Genomic DNA, 19,657 nt, shown 5'->3' on the forward strand with positions numbered 1-19,657 from the left:
CGTCCTAAGAAAAGAGCCGGGTGCGCCCCGGCTCCAACGTCCGTTCTGCGGCTCGGAGGAGCCAGCCCCCGGGAGCCGGCTCGCTCGCCCGGCGTCATGGAGCCGCTGGGCCGCGGGCCGGCTTGGGAAACCAGCACAAGAACGTCGGGTTTCCAGGCCGGCCCTCTCGGAGCCGGAGCCCCCTGCGCGTCCACGGACGGGAGGCCGGGGCTGGACACGGCCCGCAGGCTTCAGAGCTGGCACGGAAGGCCACGGCCGCCACCTCCTCCCGGCGGCGCGCGGGACCGTGGGCTCAGGCCTCGCGCGGGCGGGTCCCGGCAGCCCCAAGGGCGGCACTCCTTGGGTGCGGGCGGGGGGGGGGGAGCCTTGGCTCCTCCTTCCTGTGATGACAAAACCGGGGCCGATCGTAGCCGCTGGGACGACCCCGCCCCTCCCCCCAGGCCTCAGTTTCCCCACCTGGCGATATCACAGACACGGGTGCAGCACAGCTTTCTGAGGGCAGCTCCGCACGCTGCCCTCTCCTCCCTCCTCACCCTCGCCGGCTTCGCCCCGGACTCCGCGGGTGCTCGCGCTCTTCCTGTCTGCCCCTCGCCTGCACGCGCATGCGCGTGCGTGCACGCCCGGGCGTGCCCGTCCACGTCCGGCTGGAGCAGAGCCCGCCCGTGCCGGGTGAACGCCGCCGAGGGCCAGCAGGCGCGGGGACCTCCCCTGTGGGCGGGGGAGAGGGGGTGGGGGGGGGCGCGATCCTGGGCTGAATCCACGGAGACATAAACCAGCTCTCCACCGGAACCGAGGGAGAAACCGAGGCACGGAGCAGATTCATCCCCCAACGTAACAGGCAGGCCGGAGCCCATCGGAGCAGCTCGGGCGCCTGACTCTGTCGTGGAAGGGGCGGCATTATCCTGCTTGCAAAGCGAAGCAGGAGAGGGCGTGAAAATCCTGCCTGAGCCGCAGCATCTATTGTGAGTGCAGATTAATCCCTTGTTAATTGATTAGGATATCTGGAAACAGCGCCTTTGCCAAGAATCCGCCGGCCCGGAGCCCAGGCTGGGGAAGGAAGACTACGGAGAAGTTCTGCTCCTGGAAATACCGGTTGTCCGTCAAGTACATCTACGCACTGAAGGAAATGTTGCGTGTGTTTGCGCGCGCGTGTGTGCACGTGTGCATACATGCACGTGTCTGTATCCGTTTGCTGCTGCTTTGTCACACCGCGTAAGCATTAGGGTAACTGTTCTAAAGGCAAGGAAACTGAAGCCCGGGGAAGCTGTCTTTCCTCTGGAGCTCACAGCCAGGAGCAGAAGGACTGGACTCCTACCCCAAACCCACAACTCCCAGAGGCCAAGTCCTTCAGTCCGATGCTGCGGAGGGTCTCTGGCTTTTTAACCTTGGGATGTATCCAAAGGACTCAACTCAGCAGCCATTAACCCGACGTCTGCTTCCTGCTGCCGGAACCACGGCTGGACTCTCTGAGTTTCTTTCTCCAAAGTAATCAGCAAACCAGCACCTCCATGTTTCTTCCCAGGAGAGGGGGGGAAAAAAAGGCTTTCTGACATTTTTTTGCACCATCCCAGGTTCACATTTCCCAAAAACGACCGGTGGTGTTGGACGCATCTGTGTAGGTGCCGGAAAGCGCCGGGCAGTTCTTGGTGGCCCGGCGTCTCCAAGGGAGTCCACCGTTGTTGTTGGCAGTGGGCAGGCAGACGGGATGGAGACGTCCGTCGGGAGAGGAGGAGAAGGAGGCCTCTCAGGTCCCGAACCGGCAATCCGGGCGGGCGGGCGGATCGCCTGCTTGATTGTTTGAGAGATAACTGCGAGATTGTGGGTGGCAGGTAATTTAGTGAAGATCGCAATGTCAGACTCCATCCGCGGGGCCGGCAAGCTTGGAGCCCCCCTTCCCCCCTCCCCCCCTCCCCCCCCCCCGGTCTGCCTGACGCACGGGAGGCCGCCTCGGGGAGATGGGAGGGTCGACTGAGAGCTCGCAGTGTCGGGGCCTCCGGAGCGCTGGGTGGCGGGGGACGCCCCGCCATCGCCCCCGGCGGGGGGAGCCCGTGGGGGGGGGGGGCGGACGCACGCCGGCGCCGTGCCTCTGGCCGGGTCTCACCGCAATTCCTTCGTTCCTCTCCCCTTCTGTCTTCTCCTTATTCTGCCCGCGGCCCTCGGGGTCAGCCGGCTGCCCGGAAGGATTCGGCCTCCGGCGCCGCTCCTGGGCTCCGAGCTGCCCCCGGCCCGGGAAGCATCCGACCCGGCGAGCTCCCCTGCCGGTGTCCACCCTCCCGGAAAAGGGCGGCTCTAAGCGCATTGCCGGGAGCACAGGCCACGCCTGCCCGTGTGCCCGCGAGAGGCCCGCTTGCCTCACTCGAGGCCGAGCGGAACCCACCACCTCCTGATTTGTCTGCTGAGAGGAAAGCCGCGCGTTCAAGTAGTTGTGCATTAATTGCTAAGTGACAGTGGAACTCGGGTGACATTACGCACTTGGGTTTCACTAGGCGGGCCAAACGCGGAGGGTAATGTCAAAACGGCTCACGCCACAGTAAGGCGGGAGGCGCTCGGCAGCCGCTCCTTCAGAGTTCCCAGGGCCGGCGTTGTCGTGGCACGACCTAGGATTTGAACCCGTGTCTCTGTGATGCAAACGACGGCCAGAGCTCATCTATCAAATCCAGGAGATGGGAGCAATGTATTGCCAGGCTCGCCCCACTCTCTGATAAATGAATGAGGGCTGGCAAATGAATCAAATCTAACAGGCGGTTCTAAGGGGCAAGTCCTGCCTTGGGTGTTTCCGTCTGGTGAGGAATGGAAGACAAGTGTTTAGTCATTCAACAAGCATCCGCTAAGTGCCCTGGTATGTACTCGGTGAGACATGGATGTAGAGATTAATTAAACCCTGTTCTTCTTTTCACTCAACTTGCTTTCCAGACAGGGAGGCAAAACCAAGGAGATAATGGATTCCCGCACGTGGAAGGGAGTGCTAACAACTAAAACCCTTTGTGAAGTTCACTGAGCGACCTAGGAAGTCTCTGGTAACCCTGACTAAAACGCACTTTCTTTCCAGAACCTGCCGGCTGAAGCTCCCTCCTGGTGCCGGGGACCGGAGTCCTGAGTTGACTCTACGGGCAGTGGGTGGGGCCAGCAGCCACGTCCGTCTCTCGTGGTTGGGAGGAGGGGTGAAATCCAAGGTGGGGGCCGGGGCATTGTGTGAGGTCCGGGCCCGAGTTCCCGCCTTCTCCGTGTGTCCATACGTGGTCATGGAGGCTCTGTCCACGGGAGGAGGAGCTCCCTCCCCGAAGGCCCTCTTGGAACACTAGCACCGTGGGATTTAGCGTGTCCACGTGGGACTGGGGTGGAGACGCGTGGACCACATGCCGTCCGTGATGCCGACCGATGGAAGGGCATCGCTGGGAAGGCCTCCTGGGTGGAGACCATCCCTCGAGTGGGTCCCGGCGCCTCCGCCGGCCCCCGCCCTCCTCCCACTGTGCCTCGGGGGTCCTTTGCCACGAGTCTTTGCACACTCCTTTATTTCCAGGGGGATGTGGCACTCAGATGTGTGCACAATGGGAGAGGAATGAACAGGGGAAGGAGCTGGGGGGGGGCGGGATCTAGACAGGAAAAGGGGAAGGTGGGGGCGGGATCTAGACAGGAAAAGGGGAAGGTGGGGGCGGGATCTAGACAGGAAAAGGGGAAGGTGGGGGCGGGATCTAGGCAGGAAAAGGGGAAGGTGGGGGCGGGATCTAGACAGGAAAAGGGGAAGGTGGGAGCGGGATCTAGACAGGAAAAGGGGAAGGTGGGGGCGGGATCTAGACAGGAAAAGGGGAAGGTGGGGCGGGATCTAGACAGGAAAGGACAGCAGTCCTCCAGGGACATGGAAGGTGGGGCCAGGGTGACAGGTCAGAGCTTGCTCTGGCCTGGCTGAGGAGCAGGTGCCCAGCTTCCAGGGAGCCAAGACCCAAGGCTTCCGCGGGCCAGCTCTCAGGGCCCCAGGGACCCTGCCTGCCTGTCACCCAGCAGCATGGACCCAGGGGAATTGCCTCGGGGTGATTTTTGTGTCCCGCTTTTGTTCTGATCTCAAATGCCCCCATCACACTTGCTCCTAGGAGGAAAAAGAAGACATTTCAGAAGAGCTTCGCAAGCACCAAGAGACTTCTAGCGCGGTGGGCTGGCCCACCGCCGTGGCCCTGCGGTCTTTTGCCTTCTAGGCAGTGCTCTGCGTGGCTTGGGCGGCTGGCTTGCCGGCGTGGTGCTGCAGATGGTTGCGGCCTTACTGGCACCGGGCCGACCCTCGGCTCTCTCGGGACTCTACCCCGGGTGCCGGTTTTGCTCGGTTTTGTTTTTCCTCCGCACGTACGTCTGGACGTGGCCGGGGCCGGGCGGGTCAGCGATGACCGGCGCGTTGGCATCTCCACGCTCCCCGGGAGCCCTGACCCCCGCTCACCCTGGCTCTGCTCTGTCTCTCTAGATGGCCTAGTGGATTGCCTAGACCCCGACTGCTGCCTGCAGGCTGCCTGTCAAAGCAGCCTGCTCTGCCGGGGGTCCCGTGACCCCCTGGAGGTCATTCAGCAGGGCCAGACCGAGTGGCCCACGGTGAAGTCCTTCTACGACCGCATCAAGCTGCTGGCCGGGAAGGACAGCACCCACGTGATCCCGGGAGACAACCCATTCCACAGCAGGTAGGGCTCGCCCCGGCGCCTTCCTCCCAGACTGGGGGCCCTGTTCTTCCTGGAAACGACTCTCCTGGGACGGCCCCCCTGCCCCCACCTCCCCGGGGGACCTTCGTCGCCCCGTCCCAGGCCCCCCGGAATTGAGTCCTGACCTCCGCAGGGGTCGGCCACCTTTCAGCCCAGCACCTGTTGGAGGCGCCTGTTGATTCCCCTCCCCCCGAGATCTCTCTGTGTCGCGGTCTGTTGTCGGATGACATTTTTGTCCTTATTTCCCATCCCCCTCTATTACACCTCTGAGCGTGGCTTTTGTGTGAGCGCCGCCCAGGCAGCTCACGCACCCAACTGTCTTTGAAAGCTGTTACTCACTGGATCGCAGAGCGCCATCTTCCCCGGCGTCTGAGCACGACGTTGGTGGCGGGGGAGGGGGGGCGGGGGGAGGAGCTTATTGAGCACCTGGGATGAGTCCCCCCGGAATGCCCGCAGAGGCACCACGGATGGCACCTGCTCGTCCCCCGCCGGGGCTCGGGCCCTCGGCACCCCTCTGCGCCCCTCCTTCACCCCGTTCGCTCCCGTTGCCTTTGATTCTCCGCAGCTGAGCTGAGGTCCACACATACTCTAGGGTCAAACCGGATTGGTTTTGCGGTGGCCTTAGCCCATCCCTTTGCAGCAGGACGTGTGTCAGCTGAGCCCGGAGGACCGTGGGGGGGGGGGGTCTCCCGGCCCCTCTTCTGCACCGTCCCCCTCCCCGTTCTGGATTCTGAGGGGAGACCGGGCCGCGGGATCCGGCGCCCGGGCCGGGCCTCGCCGGCACCCCCGTTACACGCGGCTCTGGGTGCCGGTGGGGTCTGCCCGTGCTATCTCGGTGGCGGTCATCCGCGCGGGCCACGCCCACCTCCGCGTCCCTCCACAGGGTCGGACTCTCTGCTGGCACACCTCCCTCCGATGGGCCCCCTCCCGACGTCCTCCTCTTAGTTTCTGCCTCCCCCCACGCTTACCTTTCAGCCTGTGGGTTCTGCGTTCCGTGTGGACGGTGCAGAGTCGCGGCGTGGGTCGGCGCTTGGAGCTGAACCGTGGCCTCGGCCTTGCTGGGCCCTTGCTCTTCCGCGGAGCTCAATCCCCAACCCCAGGCCCCTTTGCTCTTTCCTTCCTGCCTATCCACATCCTCCGTGCGGCGCCTGACACTGTCCTGAGGTGCGCGCGTTGAAAATCCTGCTGGGTTCTTTTGCAGTCTAGACCACCCTTGTTCACTGTTGCCACGGCTCAGAGCCGCGGAGCACCGGCGCTCGGTGCTTGCTCTCCCCAGTGCCTGCCTGCCCCTCTCCCCCCCTGCCCTCCCCTCCCCTCCTCTCTTCTCTTCTCTTCTCCTCTCCTCGCCTCTCCCCCTTCCCGAGTCCTCTCAACCAGTGCAAAAAAAATGAAAAGGTCTGGAAGCATGATTCACTGACAGAGCATCTTCCAGCAAACATGAGGCCCTGAGACTGATAAAGGAAGAGGGAGGTTGGGAGAGGGGAGGGAGGGAGGGAGGGAGGGGAGGGAGGGAGGGAGGGAGGGAGGGAGGGACGGAGGGTCATTGTGGAAAAAGCCACTGTGAAGCTTGGATGACCCAGGATGCAGACTTCCGATCTATAAAATTGCACCCCGAGACACAGGCTGAAGTTCAGCGAGCGCGCGAGGGCCTCCGCTTATCGCCTGACAATAACGAAGGACAGAGCTAGGAGTAAGAAAGATCTTAATTCAAGACTTGGCGAGAGGCGTTCCCCTAGATAATGGCACACGAAAATAACTCAAATGCGTTGGCTCTACCACTGTAATGTATGGAGCAGATCTCACTGTCTAGGTAATGTGATCATTGTTACACACCCAATAATCATAAAGAGACGTGAACCGAGAGCATGTCTTCGCCGAGCGGGAACGAGAGGGTGCCGGCAGGGGTGAAGAATTGGGGGGATAAAAGACTTGGGGTGGGGGCAGGAATGGAGTCGTAGAAACCACAGCCACCCAGACCCTCTTAATTTTATGCAACTCTGGGAGGTCTCACGCCGCAAGACCGATTTCAAAGAGCACAGTTGTAGCAGAGGGAGAGGAGACGGTATGGGAGACACACCCGGAACATTTTCCCTGTACACACACACACACACACACACACACACACACACCTCTTAAATTCAAAACAGTGACCAGTCAGACTCCAAAGAAAACCGTCTGAGCTAAGAGCCGAAAATGAATTTGAACAGTTAGCTCCACTGCCAAAAGGCTCTGGCACGCTGGGTGGAGGCCGGCCAAAGGTGGGCTTTGTTAGTGTTGGGCAAGGGCTGGGGGTGGGACAGTCTATGGGCTCCCAAGGTCACCCGGGGCTGGGGTGGGCAGTCAGTGGGGGTCAGCCAATGTATTGGACAGTCAGTGGTGTTGGGTGGTCAGTGGTGTTGGATGGTCAGCGGTGTTGGGTGGTCAGTGGTGTTGAGTGGTCAGCAGTGTTAGATGGTCAGTGAGCTTGGACAGTCAGCGGTGTTGGGTGGTCAGTGGTGTTGGATGGTCAGCGGTGTTGGACGGTCAGCAGTGTTGAGTGGTCAGCAGTGTTGGGTGGTCAGCGGTGTTGGATGATCAGCGGTGTTGGGTCATCAGTGGTGTTGGACGGCCAGCGGTGTTGGACGGCAGTGGTGTTGGGTGGTCAGCGGTGTTGGGTGGTCAGCGTTGTTGGACGGTCAGTGGTGTTGGACGGTCAGTGGTGTTGGGTGGTCAATGGTGTTGGATGGCCAGGTTGTTGGACGGCCAGCGGTGTTGGGTGGTCAGCGGTGTTGGGTGGTCAGCGGTGTTGGGTGGTCAGCGGTGTTGGGTGGTCAGCGGTGTTGGGTGGTCAGTGGTGTTGGACGGCCTGCAGTGTTGGACGGCCAGCGGTGTTGGGTGGTCAGTGATCTTGGACTGTCAGTGGTGTTGGGCGGTCAGCGGTGTTGGGCGGTCAGCGGTGTTGGGTGGTCAGCGGTGTTGGGTGGTCAGCGGTGTTGGGCGGCCAGCGTTGTTTGGGCGGCCAGCGGTGTTGGGCGGCCAGCGGTGTTGGGTGGTCAGCGGTGTTGGGTGGTCAGCGGTGTTGGGTGGTCAGTGGTGTTGGGTGGTCAGCGGTGTTGGGTGGTCAGCGGTGTTGGGTGGTCAGCGGTGTTGGGTGGTCAGCGGTGTTGGACGGCCTGCGGTGTTGGACGGCCAGCGGTGTTGGGTGGTCAGTGATCTTGGACTGTCAGTGGTGTTGGGCGGTCAGCAGTGTTGGGCGGTCAGTGGTGTTGGGTGGTCAGCGGTGTTGGGTGGTCAGCGGTGTTGGACGGCCTGCGGTGTTGGACGGCCAGCGGTGTTGGGTGGTCAGTGATCTTGGACTGTCAGCGGTGTTGGGCGGTCAGCGGTGTTGGGCGGTCAGCGGTGTTGGGTGGCCAGCGGGTGTTGGGTGGTCAGTGGTGTTGGGTGGTCAGTGATCTTGGACTGTCAGCGGTGTTGGGCGGCCAGCGGTGTTGGGTGGTCAGTGATCTTGGACTGTCAGCGGTGTTGGGCGGTCAGCGGTGTTGGGTCATCAGTGGTGTTGGGTGGTCAGTGGTGTTGGGTGGCCAGCGGTGTTGGGTGGTCAGTGGTGTTGGGTGGTCAGCGGTGTTGGGTGGCCAGCGGTGTTGGGTGGTCAGTGGTGTTGGGTGGCCAGCGGTGTTGGGTGGTCAGCGGTGTTGGGGTGGTCAGCGGTGTTGGGTGGCCAGCGGTGTTGGGTGGTCAGCGGTGTTGGGTGGCCAGCAGTGTTGGGTGGTCAGCGGTGTTGGGTGGTCAGTGGTGTTGGGTGGTCAGTGGTGTTGGGTGGCCAGCGGTGTTGGGTGGTCAGTGATCTTGGACTGTCAGTGGTGTTGGGCGGTCAGCGGTGTTGGGTGGCAGTGATCTTGGACTGTCAGCGTTGTTGGACGGCCAGCGGTGTTGGGTGGCAGTGATCTTGGACTGTCAGTGGTGTTGGGCGGTCAGCGGTGTTGGGTGGCAGTGATCTTGGACTGTCAGTGGTGTTGGGCGGTCAGCGGTGTTGGGTGGCAGTGATCTTGGACTGTCAGTGGTGTTGGGTGGTCAGCGGTGTTGGGTGGCAGTGATCTTGGACTGTCAGTGGTGTTGGGTGGTCAGCGGTGTTGGGTGGCAGTGATCTTGGACTGTCAGTGGTGTTGGGCGGTCAGCGGTGTTGCCAATGAGGAGAGAGATTCAGGGCCCCTAGGATTACTTAGGGAAACGCTCCCTAAGACGGCGGGGAAGATCCTGGCCGGGTGGGGGGGGCGCTGGCGGTGCACCGGGGCTTCCGGGCCTGTCCCCCGCCTGCCCGGGTCTCCCCGCTGGCCTGGAGTGGGCGTGCGGTGTGGATCCAGAGCTTCTCCCCGTGCTGCCTCTGTGTGGATCCCAGCCGGCGGGGGAGGCTGTGTCCCCGGGAGAGGGGGGTGCTCTGAACACCCTCCAAGGATGCTCTTGGGCCCCACACCCCCCCCGAATCCCAAAACGCTGTGGAAAACGCCGTGGCAGGAAACGCCTCTTCCTCGTGGGCGGCTGGGCTGGGCTGGGTGGACCTCGGGGGCCGGCACCTGTGGGACAGGCGCCCCCCCCCCACGCTCCCCCCCCCCAGCCGCAGCCGCGCCCCCTTTCCCTCCCGGCGCTGGCGGGCCCAGCGTTTCCCTCGGGACGCGGGGCGGCGGGGCCGACGAGCCGCCCTTCCGTCACTGGTTCCAGGTGGGGTTTCGCCGCGGCGGGCCCATGGAGGCGAGTGTGTGATGACTCTGTGCGTGCGTGCGTGCGTGCGTGCGTGCGAGGAGCCCCGTCCTCACGCTCCTCCTCCCCGTCGGCCCCACCCGGCCTCGCTCCACGGCGGCCAGTGCGCTTCCGAGGGCCGGCTCCCCGCCCAGTCCTCGGGGCTCCCCCACGCGCCCAGACCAGACCGTCCCGCCGACACGCACGGCGTGTGTGTCCGCGTGGATCACCGTCCTCTTCACACGCACGGCGTGTGTGTCCGCGTGGATCACCGTCCTCTTCACACGCACGGCGTGTGTGTCCGCGTGGATCACCGTCCTCTTCACACGCACGGCGTGTGTGTCCGCGTGGATCACCGTCCTCTTCACACGCACGGCGTGTGTGTCCGCGTGGATCACCGTCCTCTTCACACCGCACGGCGTGTGTGTCCGCGTGGATCACCGTCCTCTTCGCACGCACGGCGTGTGTGTCCGCGTAGATCACCGTCCTCTTCACACGCACGGCGTGTGTGTCCGCGTAGATCACCGTCCTCTTCTCTTCACACGCACGGCGTGTGTGTCCGCGTGGATCACCGTCCTCTTCACACGTACGGCGTGTGTGTCCGCGTGGATCACCGTCCTCTTCTCTTCACACGCACGGCGTGTGTGTCCGTGTTAGATCACCGTCCTCTTCACACGCACGGCGTGTGTGTCCCGCGTAGATCACCGTCCTCTTCGCACGCACGGCGTGTGTGTCCGCGTGGATCACCGTCCTCTCCACACGCACGGCGTGTGTGTCCGCGTAGCTCACCGTCCTCTTCTCTTCACACGCACGGCGTGTGTGTCCGTGTAGATCACCATCCTCTTCACACGCACGGTGTGTGTGTCCGCGTAGCTCACCGTCCTCTTCACACGCACGGTGTGTGTGTCCGCGTAGCTCACCGTCCTCTTCACACGCACGGCGTGTGTGTCCACGTAGCTCACCGTCCTCTTCACACACACGGGGTGTGTGTGTCCGTGTGCACAGATGCGGCTCAGGCCCCGGCTCTGCACACAGGCGGGCGGGTGCGGTGCTTGGCCTTCGGCGCGCGGCTCGGCCCGCGTGGTCCCTGCCCCCGCCAGGCGTCCCCCCTCTGGCTGAGCCCGGTGCGCGGTCTGCGCGGCCGCGGGGCGGGCCCGGGGTGAGCGGAGGTGGGGCGTCTGGGGATGGGCGGCGCTCCTCTCGGTGCGCACCCCCCTTTCCTGTGGAGGGGCGCTCTCGCACACCTGGGGCCCCAGCGGGCCTAGAACCACGGGCGCCCCGGTCCCAAGGCCCACGCGCGGCCACGCCCCCTCGTGGACCCCGGCTCCGGGCACAAAGCTCTTTAAGGGAACTAGAGTGCCGCGTCTACTCCCACCCGGCTCCCCGCAGGAACACGCCGGTCACCCCTCGAACTCCGGGCGTGGGCTCGGTGTCCGCAGAGTCCTCGGTGTGCAGAGTCCTTTCGTCTGAAGACGCCTGGCCCGGGCGGGCGTCGGGGGAAGGAGCTGGGGCCCGGTGGCGTGGGGGGGGGTGCGGGGGGTGCGGGGGGGCCGGCGCCCGGGTGGGGGAGGTCTGGGTGCGGCCGGGCCGCCCCGAGGAGCAGGGCCTCCCGGGACCGGGGAGGAGGACGTGGCGAGGGGACCCCCCTCCCCGGCGCCACCCCCCCCCGCCCCCGAGACGCTCACCGCGTGTCCCCTCCCCCGCAGCCTGGTCTCCGTCATCCGAGGTCAAGTGCTCACCTCGGACGGAACGCCCCTGGTCGGGGTGAACGTCTCCTTCGTCAAGTACCCCAGATACGGCTACACCATCACCCCGGCAGGACGGCACGTGAGTGGCTGGGCCGGGCGGGGGGCCGGGGAGGGGGGGGGGGCCCCCGGGCTTGGGGGCTGCCTCTCCGGAAGCAGGAAGGAAGGAGAAAGCAAGGCCCGGGGCCCTCGGCCCCCGTTTCCTCCCGCCGAGGACCCCAGAAAGAAGCCAAGGCAGAGCCCCCCCCAAACGCCCCGGAAATGCCGCACTCCCTGGGTGAAGCACCGGCAGCACAGGGTGACAAGAAGGGGGGGGGGGCGCCCCGCGGTGACCCCCCTCCGCGCTCCTCCGGGGCTGCAGAAGGTGCGCTGTTTGCCTGGCAAGGCCGAGGGGCGGGCTGTAATCAGAAAAGTCTAATTAAATACCCGCAGCAGCCCCCCTGCGGGGCAAGGCCCGGCCCCCCGCCCCCGAGGGGCTGATTGGAAGCGGCACCCACCCCCACCCCCCCACCACCACGAGGAAGGCTGTGCCGAGGGAGGGAAAGCCGCGGGAAGGGAGGCACAGAGTCTGGACTGGACGCGCACAGGCACGCGTGCACACGCGTACACACACACACGCATGCACACACACACACGCCCCATCCCAAGCGACACCGAGACTCCCACGGTAGCTCTCCTACAACCCCCCGTCAATGAAACTCGAAGAGGGCACCCATGGCTCACACCTGAAATCCCAGCCACTCAGGAGGCTGAGACCCGAGGGTCACGGTTCGAAGCCAGCCTGGGCAGGAAAGTCCCTGAGACTCTCTTGTTTTGTCTTGTTTTTTGTTGTCGGCCGTGGGGCTTGAACCCCGGGCCCGGGTGCCGTCCTGTGCTCTTCAGCTCGAGGGTAGCCACCCTACCCCCCGAGCCACGGCACCACTTCCGGTTTTCTTGCGGCTAATTGAGCCTTCCCGCCCGGGCTGGCTTTGAACCACGATCCTGGGATCTCGGCCTCCTGAGTGGCCGGGATGACGGGCGGGAGCCACCGAGGCCCGGCGTCCCCACGAGCCCCCTCCCCCCTCCCCCCCCGCACCCCAGGTTCGACCTGCTGGCCAACGGGGGCGCCGCCCTGACCCTGCACTTCGAGCGGGCGCCGTTCCTGAGCAGGAGCGCACGGTGTGGCTTCCGTGGAACAACTTCCACGCCATGGACCCGCTGGTGATGAAGACGGAGGAGAACTCCATCCCCAGCTGCGACCTGAGCGGCTTCCTGCGGCCCGACCCCATCATCGTCGCCTCCCCGCTCTCCACCTTCTTCAGCGCCACCCCCGGCCAGAGCCCCATCGTGCCCGAGACCCAGGTGGGGGGAGCCGGGGACCCGCCCCGCCCCGCCCCGCCCCGCCAGGAGAGCGGGACTGCCGTGGGATCCGGGGTGCCCGAGGGGGCAGGCGGGGGCGGTGGAGAGGAGGGTCCCGCGGACGTGGCTGGCCCCGGGCCGGCTTTGAACCGTGATCCTCGGATCTGGGGCTCCGAGTAGCTGGGCTCGGCGGGGCGCGGCCAGAGCGACGGAGGGGGGCCGGAAGGCGCGTTGCCCCCTCCTCCCTCCGTGTCGGGCGGCGGCGGGCCTGGGCTCCGGGCTGGGGGGCGGGGGGGGCGGGGCCCGCGCGTGACGCGGCGGTCTCCGCCGCCAGGTCCTCCACGAGGAGCTGGAGCTCCCCGGCTCCAGCGTGAAGCTCCGGTACCTGAGCTCCCGCGCGGCCGGGTACAAGTCCCTGCTGAAGATCAGCATGACGCAGTCGGCCGTGCCCCTGAACCTCGTGCGGGTGCACCTGCTGGTGGCCGTGGAGGGCCACCTCTTCCAGAAGACCTTCCAGGCCTCCTCCAACCTGGCCTACACCTTCATCTGGGACAAGACCGACGCCTACGGCCAGCGCGTCTACGGACTCTCGGACGCCGTGGGTACGCGGGGGCCCCCGGCTGGGGCGGGAGGCGGCTCCGTCGGCGGGGGGGGGGGGGACTGGGACGTCGGGGGCCGGGGTGCACAGTCAACCCGGGGCGCACGAGTCTGTGGGACGCCCCTCTCCCCCCAAGCCGGTCCAACGCCCCCCGCACCCAGACCCCGGACCCAGACTAGAGGCCAGGCTCGAGTGGTAGAGCAGCCGGCCAGCGCGGAAGCAGCACGGGAGAGCCAGCGGCCCCGAGTTCAAGCCTCGGCTCTGGCTCCATAGGAGACAGTGACCGTCAAGTACGGGTCATTGCCATTAAGAAAGTAAGCGATGGTGAGGATGCCAGACCTCAGACGGCGTGAGAAGAAGCGTCCTCCTGGCCAGCGAGAGCGTGTGCGCGTGCGTGTGCGCGTGCGTGTGTGTGTGTGTGTGAGAGAGACACACCCGGGGCGTCAGAGCTCCCCGTGGCTGCGACAACTCCGGAGGCTGAGGCGTGAGGGTCGTTGGTTCGAAGCCAGCCGGGGCAGGAGAGTCCGTGAGACTCTCGTCTGCAGTGAGCCAGGGAAACGCTGGAGGCGGAGCTGTGGCTCAAGAGCACTGGCCTTGGCCACAAAATAAAAGCTCTGGCCCTGAGTTCGAGTCCCGGGACTGGCACACAGAACAAACATCGCATATCAAGAAGAGCGAGGGGGGAGAGAGAGAGAGAAAGAGAGAGAGAGAGAGAGAGAGGCAGCTCCCAACCTGGGGGGGGCAGCTCCAAGGAAGTGCGGTGCCCCTCTCCCCGCCCAGACCGGGGGTGATGTCCTTCGTTCCCACGGATGTTCCCAGGGGTCAGAGCCCCGTGGAGCTTCAAGGTCAAGGTCAAGTCCTGCTGGAAATGCCAGGGGAAGCCACCGACCCCGTCTCCCCTAGGCCGTGGGCGAGGGGGGCTGGGGGGAGGGCGGGGCTGGCGGGCGGGCACCTTGCGAGGGGGGGGGGCGGAGAGGGCTGGAGTCAGCGGGCGCCCTCGCCCTCCCTCCCGTCTCGCAGTGTCGGTGGGCTTCGAGTACGAGACCTGCCCCAGCCTCATCCTGTGGGAGAAGAGGACCTCCCTGCTGCAGGGGTTCGAGCTCGACCCGTCCCACCTGGGCGGCTGGTCGCTGGACCAGCACCACATCCTCAACGTCAGGAGCGGTACGCGGGGGGCGGGCTCCGGGGGCTCCCTTCTAGAACCTTCTCTCCAGCCAATGCCTCACGGAGTTAACCCCCCCCCCAGCTCTCCCCGCCTTTAAACGCGGCCCTGCGGGGCCTCCCTCCCCCCCCCACCCTGGGTGACAGGATACATGTGGGGTGCCCCCCCGGGCGGCGCGCAGGAGGCGTGGATTCTCTGGGGTGCCCCCCCCGGGCGGTGCGGTGCGCAGGGGGCGTGGATTCTCTGGGGTGCCCCCCCCGGGCGGTGCGGTGCGCAGGGGGCGTGGATTCTCCGGGGTGCCCCCCCAGCTGGTGCGCAGGGGGCGTGGATTCTCTGGGGTGCCCCCCCCGGGCGGTGCGGTGCGCAGGGGGCGTGGATTCTCTGGGGTGCCCCCCCCAGCTGGTGCGCAGGGGGCGTGGATTCTCCGGGGTGCCCCCCCCAGCTGGTGCGCAGGGGGCGTGGATCTCTGGGGTGCCCCCCCCCGGGCGGTGCGGTGCGCAGGGGGCGTGGATTCTCTGGGGTGCCCCCCCCGGGCGGTGCGGTGCGCAGGGGGCGTGGATTCTCTGGGGTGCCCCCCCGGGCGGTGCGGTGCGCAGGGGGCGTGGATTCTCTGGGGTGCCCCCCCCGGGCGGTGCGGTGCGCAGGGGGCGTGGATTCTCTGGGGTGCCCCCCCCGGGCGGTGCGGGTGCGCAGGGGGCGTGGATTCTCTGGGGTGCCCCCCCAGCCGGTGTGCAGGGGGCGTGGATTCTCCAGGGTGCCCCCCCCGGGCGGCGCGCAGGGGGCAGGGATTCTCCGGGGTGCCCCCCCCCCGGCTGGCGCACAGGGGCGTGGATTCTCTGGGGTGCCCCCCCCCCGGGCTGGCGTGCAGGGGGCGTGGATTCTCTGGGGTGCCCCCCCGCCGGCGCGCAGGGGGCGTGGATTCTCTGGGGTGCCCCCCCCCCCGGGCTGGCGCACAGGGGGCGTGGATTCTCTGGGGTGCCCCCCCCCCGGCCCCGGGGAGGGCGGTGGAGGGGTCCCCCGCGTGCTGAGGCCGCCCCCCTCCGCAGGGGGCGTGGATTCTCCGGGGTGCCCCCCCCCGGCCCCGGGGAGGGCGGTGGAGGGGTCCCCGCGTGCTGAGGCCGCCCCCCCCCCCCAGGCATCCTGCACAAGGGCACCGGGGAGAACCAGTTCCTGACGCAGCCAGCCGGCCATCATCTCGAGCGTGATGGGCAACGGGCGGCGCCGCAGCATCTCCTGCCCCAGCTGCAACGGCCTGGCCGAGGGCAACAAGCTGCTGGCGCCCGTGGCGCTGGCCGTGGGCACCGACGGCAGCCTCTTCGTGGGCGACTTCAACTACGTGCGGCGCATCTTCCCGTCCCGCAACGTCACCAGCATCCTGGAGCTGCGGTAGGCGGCGGGGGCGGCGGGGGGAGAGGGGCGGGGCGCGGGGGGGAGGGGCGGGGCGCGGGGGGGGGCGGGGGCGCGGGGGCGGGGGGGCGGGAAGCGGGAGGGGCGGGACGCGCGGGGGGAGGGGGACGGACGGACGGACGGACACACGGACGCGCCCCAGCACGCCATCGCCCCGCCTCCCATGGGTGAGGCGTCCTCCCTGTGAGCGCACCTGCCGGAAGGCGCCCCGCCCCCCAGCCCCCCTCCCCGCCCCTCCGCCCCGCCCACAGGGCCGCCCGGCTCCACCGGGGGGCGGGGCCTCGGGAGGGGCGGGGCCTCGGGAGGGGCGGGGCCACGGGAGGGGCGGGGCCACGGGAGGGGCGGGGCCACGGGAGGGGCGGGGGGGCCTGGGGGAGGGCGCGGAGGGGCGGCCCGCCCCCGACGTCCCCCCGACGCCCAAGCGCCCTGCGCCCTGGCCCTCCCCACCCAGCCTCGCGAGTCATCCGGGTCATCCGTCACCGGTGCGGAGGACGGCGCGTGTGCAAGCCGGCGTGCGGTCCTGAGGGCGGCACACGCCAGGCCCTCACACACACACGCCAGGCCCTCACACACACACACACCAGGCCCACACACACACGCCAGGCCCTCACACACACACACACCAGGCCCTCACACACACACACACGCCAGGCCCTCACACACACACGCCAGGCCCTCACACACACACACACCAGGCCCACACACACACGCCAGGCCCTCACACACACACACACACACGCCAGGCCCTCACACACACACGCCAGGCTCTCACACACACCACGCCAGGCCCTCACACACACACGCCAGGCCCTCACACACACACACACCAGGCCCTCACACACACACACACGCCAGGCCCTCACACACACACACGCCAGGCACACACACACACACACACGCCAGGCCCTCACACACACACGCCAGGCCCTCACACACACACACGCCAGGCCCTCACACACACACACGCCAGGCCCTCACACACACACACGCCAGGCACACACACACACACACACACGCCAGGCCCACACACACACGCCAGGCCCACACACACACACACACGCCAGGCCCACACACACACACACACACGCCAGGCCCACACACACACGCCAGGCCCTCACACACACACACGCCAGGCACACACACACACACACACGCCAGGCCCTCACACACACACACACGCCAGGCACACACACACACACACACACGCCAGGCCCACACACACACGCCAGGCCCACACACACACACGCCAGGCCCTCACACACACACACACACGCCAGGCCCTCACACACACACACACCAGGCCCACACACACACACGCAGGCACACACACACACACGCCAGGCCCTCACACACACACACACCAGGCCCCACACACACACACGCCAGGCCCACACACACACACGCCAGGCCCTCACACACACACACACGCCAGGCCCTCACACACACACACACACGCCCAGCCCTCACACACACACACGCACGCCAGGCCCTCACACACACACACACGCCAGGCCCTCACACACACACACACCAGGCCCTCACACACACACGCCAGGCCCACACACACACACACGCCAGGCCCTCACACACACACACACACGCCAGGCCCACACACACACACACGCCAGGCCCTCACACACACACACGCCAGGCCCTCACACACACACACACGCCAGGCCCACACACACACACGCCAGGCCCTCACACACACACACACACACCAGGCCCACACACACACACACGCCAGGCCCTCACACACAGGCGCCAGGCCCTCACACACACACACACCAGGCCCACACACACACACGCCAGGCCCACACACACACACGCCAGGCCCTCACACACACACACACGCCAGGCCCTCACACACACACACACACGCCAGGCCCACACACACACACACGCCAGGCCCTCACACACACACACGCCAGGCCCTCACACACACACACACGCCAGGCCCACACACACACACACACGCCAGGCCCTGGCACTCTCCTGGCAGGGGCTCTGCACCCCCTTCCTCCCCGCCCGTCCCCGAGCCGCCGGTGCCGTCGGGAAGTAGGCAGTGTATGTTTTGTCGTGATCACGTCTGGGAAGTCCTTCAGGAAGTTTCCTTTGCACAAGCATTTCCGGACCTTTCCAGTCTTCCTGGAATCCCCCGCGGGCCCGTGGGGCTCCTCTCCTTGCAGGGGCCAGATGTGCCCAGCGGTGCTGGGGACCCCCAGCCCTGCCAGGGCCACAAGAGCCAGCACGGTAGCCAGGGAACATTCCGGAAAACCATCCTGCGAGAATCCACACGCAGGGGCCTCCAGACCCCATACACACCTCCCCTGAGACGCAGCCCAGTGCTCCCAACCCCGATTCCCCGTCAGTCAGAACAACAGCAGCCTGGCAGCCCGGGCCCCCAGCGGGGAGAAGGTGGGGGATGGAGGGAGGCCGTCTCCCGGCCGCTGCCCCCCCGATGGCAGGGCACATAGGGAGACCCCCACGAGGAAGAACCAAGCCCGTCCCCACCAAGCAGGCCGCCCCTACCCGCAAAGACTGGCCGGTAGACACTATTCATTTGACAGGTCGCCAGCTGAGAACCAGACCCGCCAGTGACCTTGAACCTGAGTGGCAGTGACCTCAGCCTTTACCCAGAGTTCACCGGGACTCACTCGAGACCCAAGGATGGAGCCCGGCCCCCTCCCCCCTCCCCCCACCCCACCCTTCACAGATAGGGTATTAATTAATCAACCTAAAGCAGATGTTCTCCGGAAAGATGTAGGTCATGTCTGCAGACCCAAATCCCATCCAGTCTTTTCACAAAATCTTGACTCTAGAAAAAAAAAAAAAAAAAAACAGCGGAATTGATATTGCAATAATTAAGAGCCAAATATGCCTACCACGGGTGGCAGATAACATTTCACTTTCATTAAGCAATATAGAATCGGCGGTGAGGAATTCCGGCTGCCACGCTGACACGCGGGCTTTGCGGAGTGAATCTTAAATTGCACTCTGCCAGGCAGAGCTCAGAAGTTATCAGCATCATTTTAATTAACTTTTTTTTTTTCCCTGCCAAAACTCACACGTTAGAATGAAATGTAAAAATGTAATCCCTGTACAAACCTACCGCTAATGAGGGCCCCAGAGGAGCCCTGGGTGCCCCCAAACTGGAACCAGGGCACCCCACTCCTGGAGTCCCTCCCTCCCCCTGCAGCCCCTGCCCTCCGCTAGAAGGAACGAGAGGTCCGGATCCTTCCATCTTGACCTGGAAGCCTCCGGAACCGGGCGCGGTTTGCTTATTCAAGGCGAACCGTTACATCCTGCCACTGGAATGTAGTTGTTGTTGTTGTTGTGTAAAGACAATCCAACAAGCTGGTATGGCAGCCCACGCCTGTCATCCCAACTGCTCAGGAGACTGAGGTCTGAGGACCGTGGTTTGAAGCCAGCCCAAACAGGAAAGTCCATGTGGCCCTTACCGCCAGTGAACCAGAAGAAAAGAGTTGCTCGTGGAGCCTGAGTGGTAGAGCGCTAGCCTTGAGCAGAAAAGAGGTCGGAGACGGTGCCCAGGCCCTGGGGGGGAAGGCTCAGGACCAGCAGCAAAAAGAAAAGGAAAGGGAGGGAGGGAGGGAGGGGAGGGAGGGAGGGAGGGAGGGAGGGAGGGAGGGAGGGAGAGAGAGGGAGGGAGGGAGGAAGGAAGGAAGGAAGGAAGGAAGGAAGGAAGGAAGGAAGGAAGGAAGGAAGGAAGGGGAAGAGAGGAAGGAAAGGAGGGAGGAAGGGAGGGAGGGAGGGAGTGAAGGAAGGAAGGAAGGAAGGGGAAGAGAGGAAGGAAGGAGGGAGGAAGGAAGGGAGGAGGGAGGAAGGAAGGAGGAAGGAAAGAGAGGAAGGAAGGAGGAGGAGGAAGGAAGGAGGAGAGGAAGGAGGAGGGAGGGAAGGAGAGGGAGGGAGGGAGGGAAGGAAGGAGGAAGGAAGGAAGGAAGGAAGGAAGGGGAAGGAGGGAGGAAGGGGAGGGAGGGAGGGAGGGAAGGGAAGG

General features: G+C 65.6%; 1 protein-coding gene across 1 annotated transcript in view; it reads left to right on the forward strand.

Moving 5' to 3' along the window:
* The window catches only part of Tenm2 (teneurin transmembrane protein 2), a 91,626-nt gene that overhangs the window by 57,090 nt on the left and 14,879 nt on the right, over positions 1-19,657 (forward strand). The window contains 9 exon segments of the mRNA XM_048334154.1: positions 4,451-4,661; positions 11,099-11,204; positions 11,206-11,219; positions 12,218-12,279; positions 12,282-12,478; positions 12,810-13,077; positions 14,094-14,237; positions 15,371-15,414; positions 15,416-15,621. Of these exon segments, the coding sequence (XP_048190111.1) occupies positions 4,451-4,661; positions 11,099-11,204; positions 11,206-11,219; positions 12,218-12,279; positions 12,282-12,478; positions 12,810-13,077; positions 14,094-14,237; positions 15,371-15,414; positions 15,416-15,621 (1,252 nt within the window).

This window comes from Perognathus longimembris, chromosome 25, assembly GCF_023159225.1.
Source record: "Perognathus longimembris pacificus isolate PPM17 chromosome 25, ASM2315922v1, whole genome shotgun sequence".
NCBI classification, from domain to species: domain Eukaryota; kingdom Metazoa; phylum Chordata; class Mammalia; order Rodentia; family Heteromyidae; genus Perognathus; species Perognathus longimembris.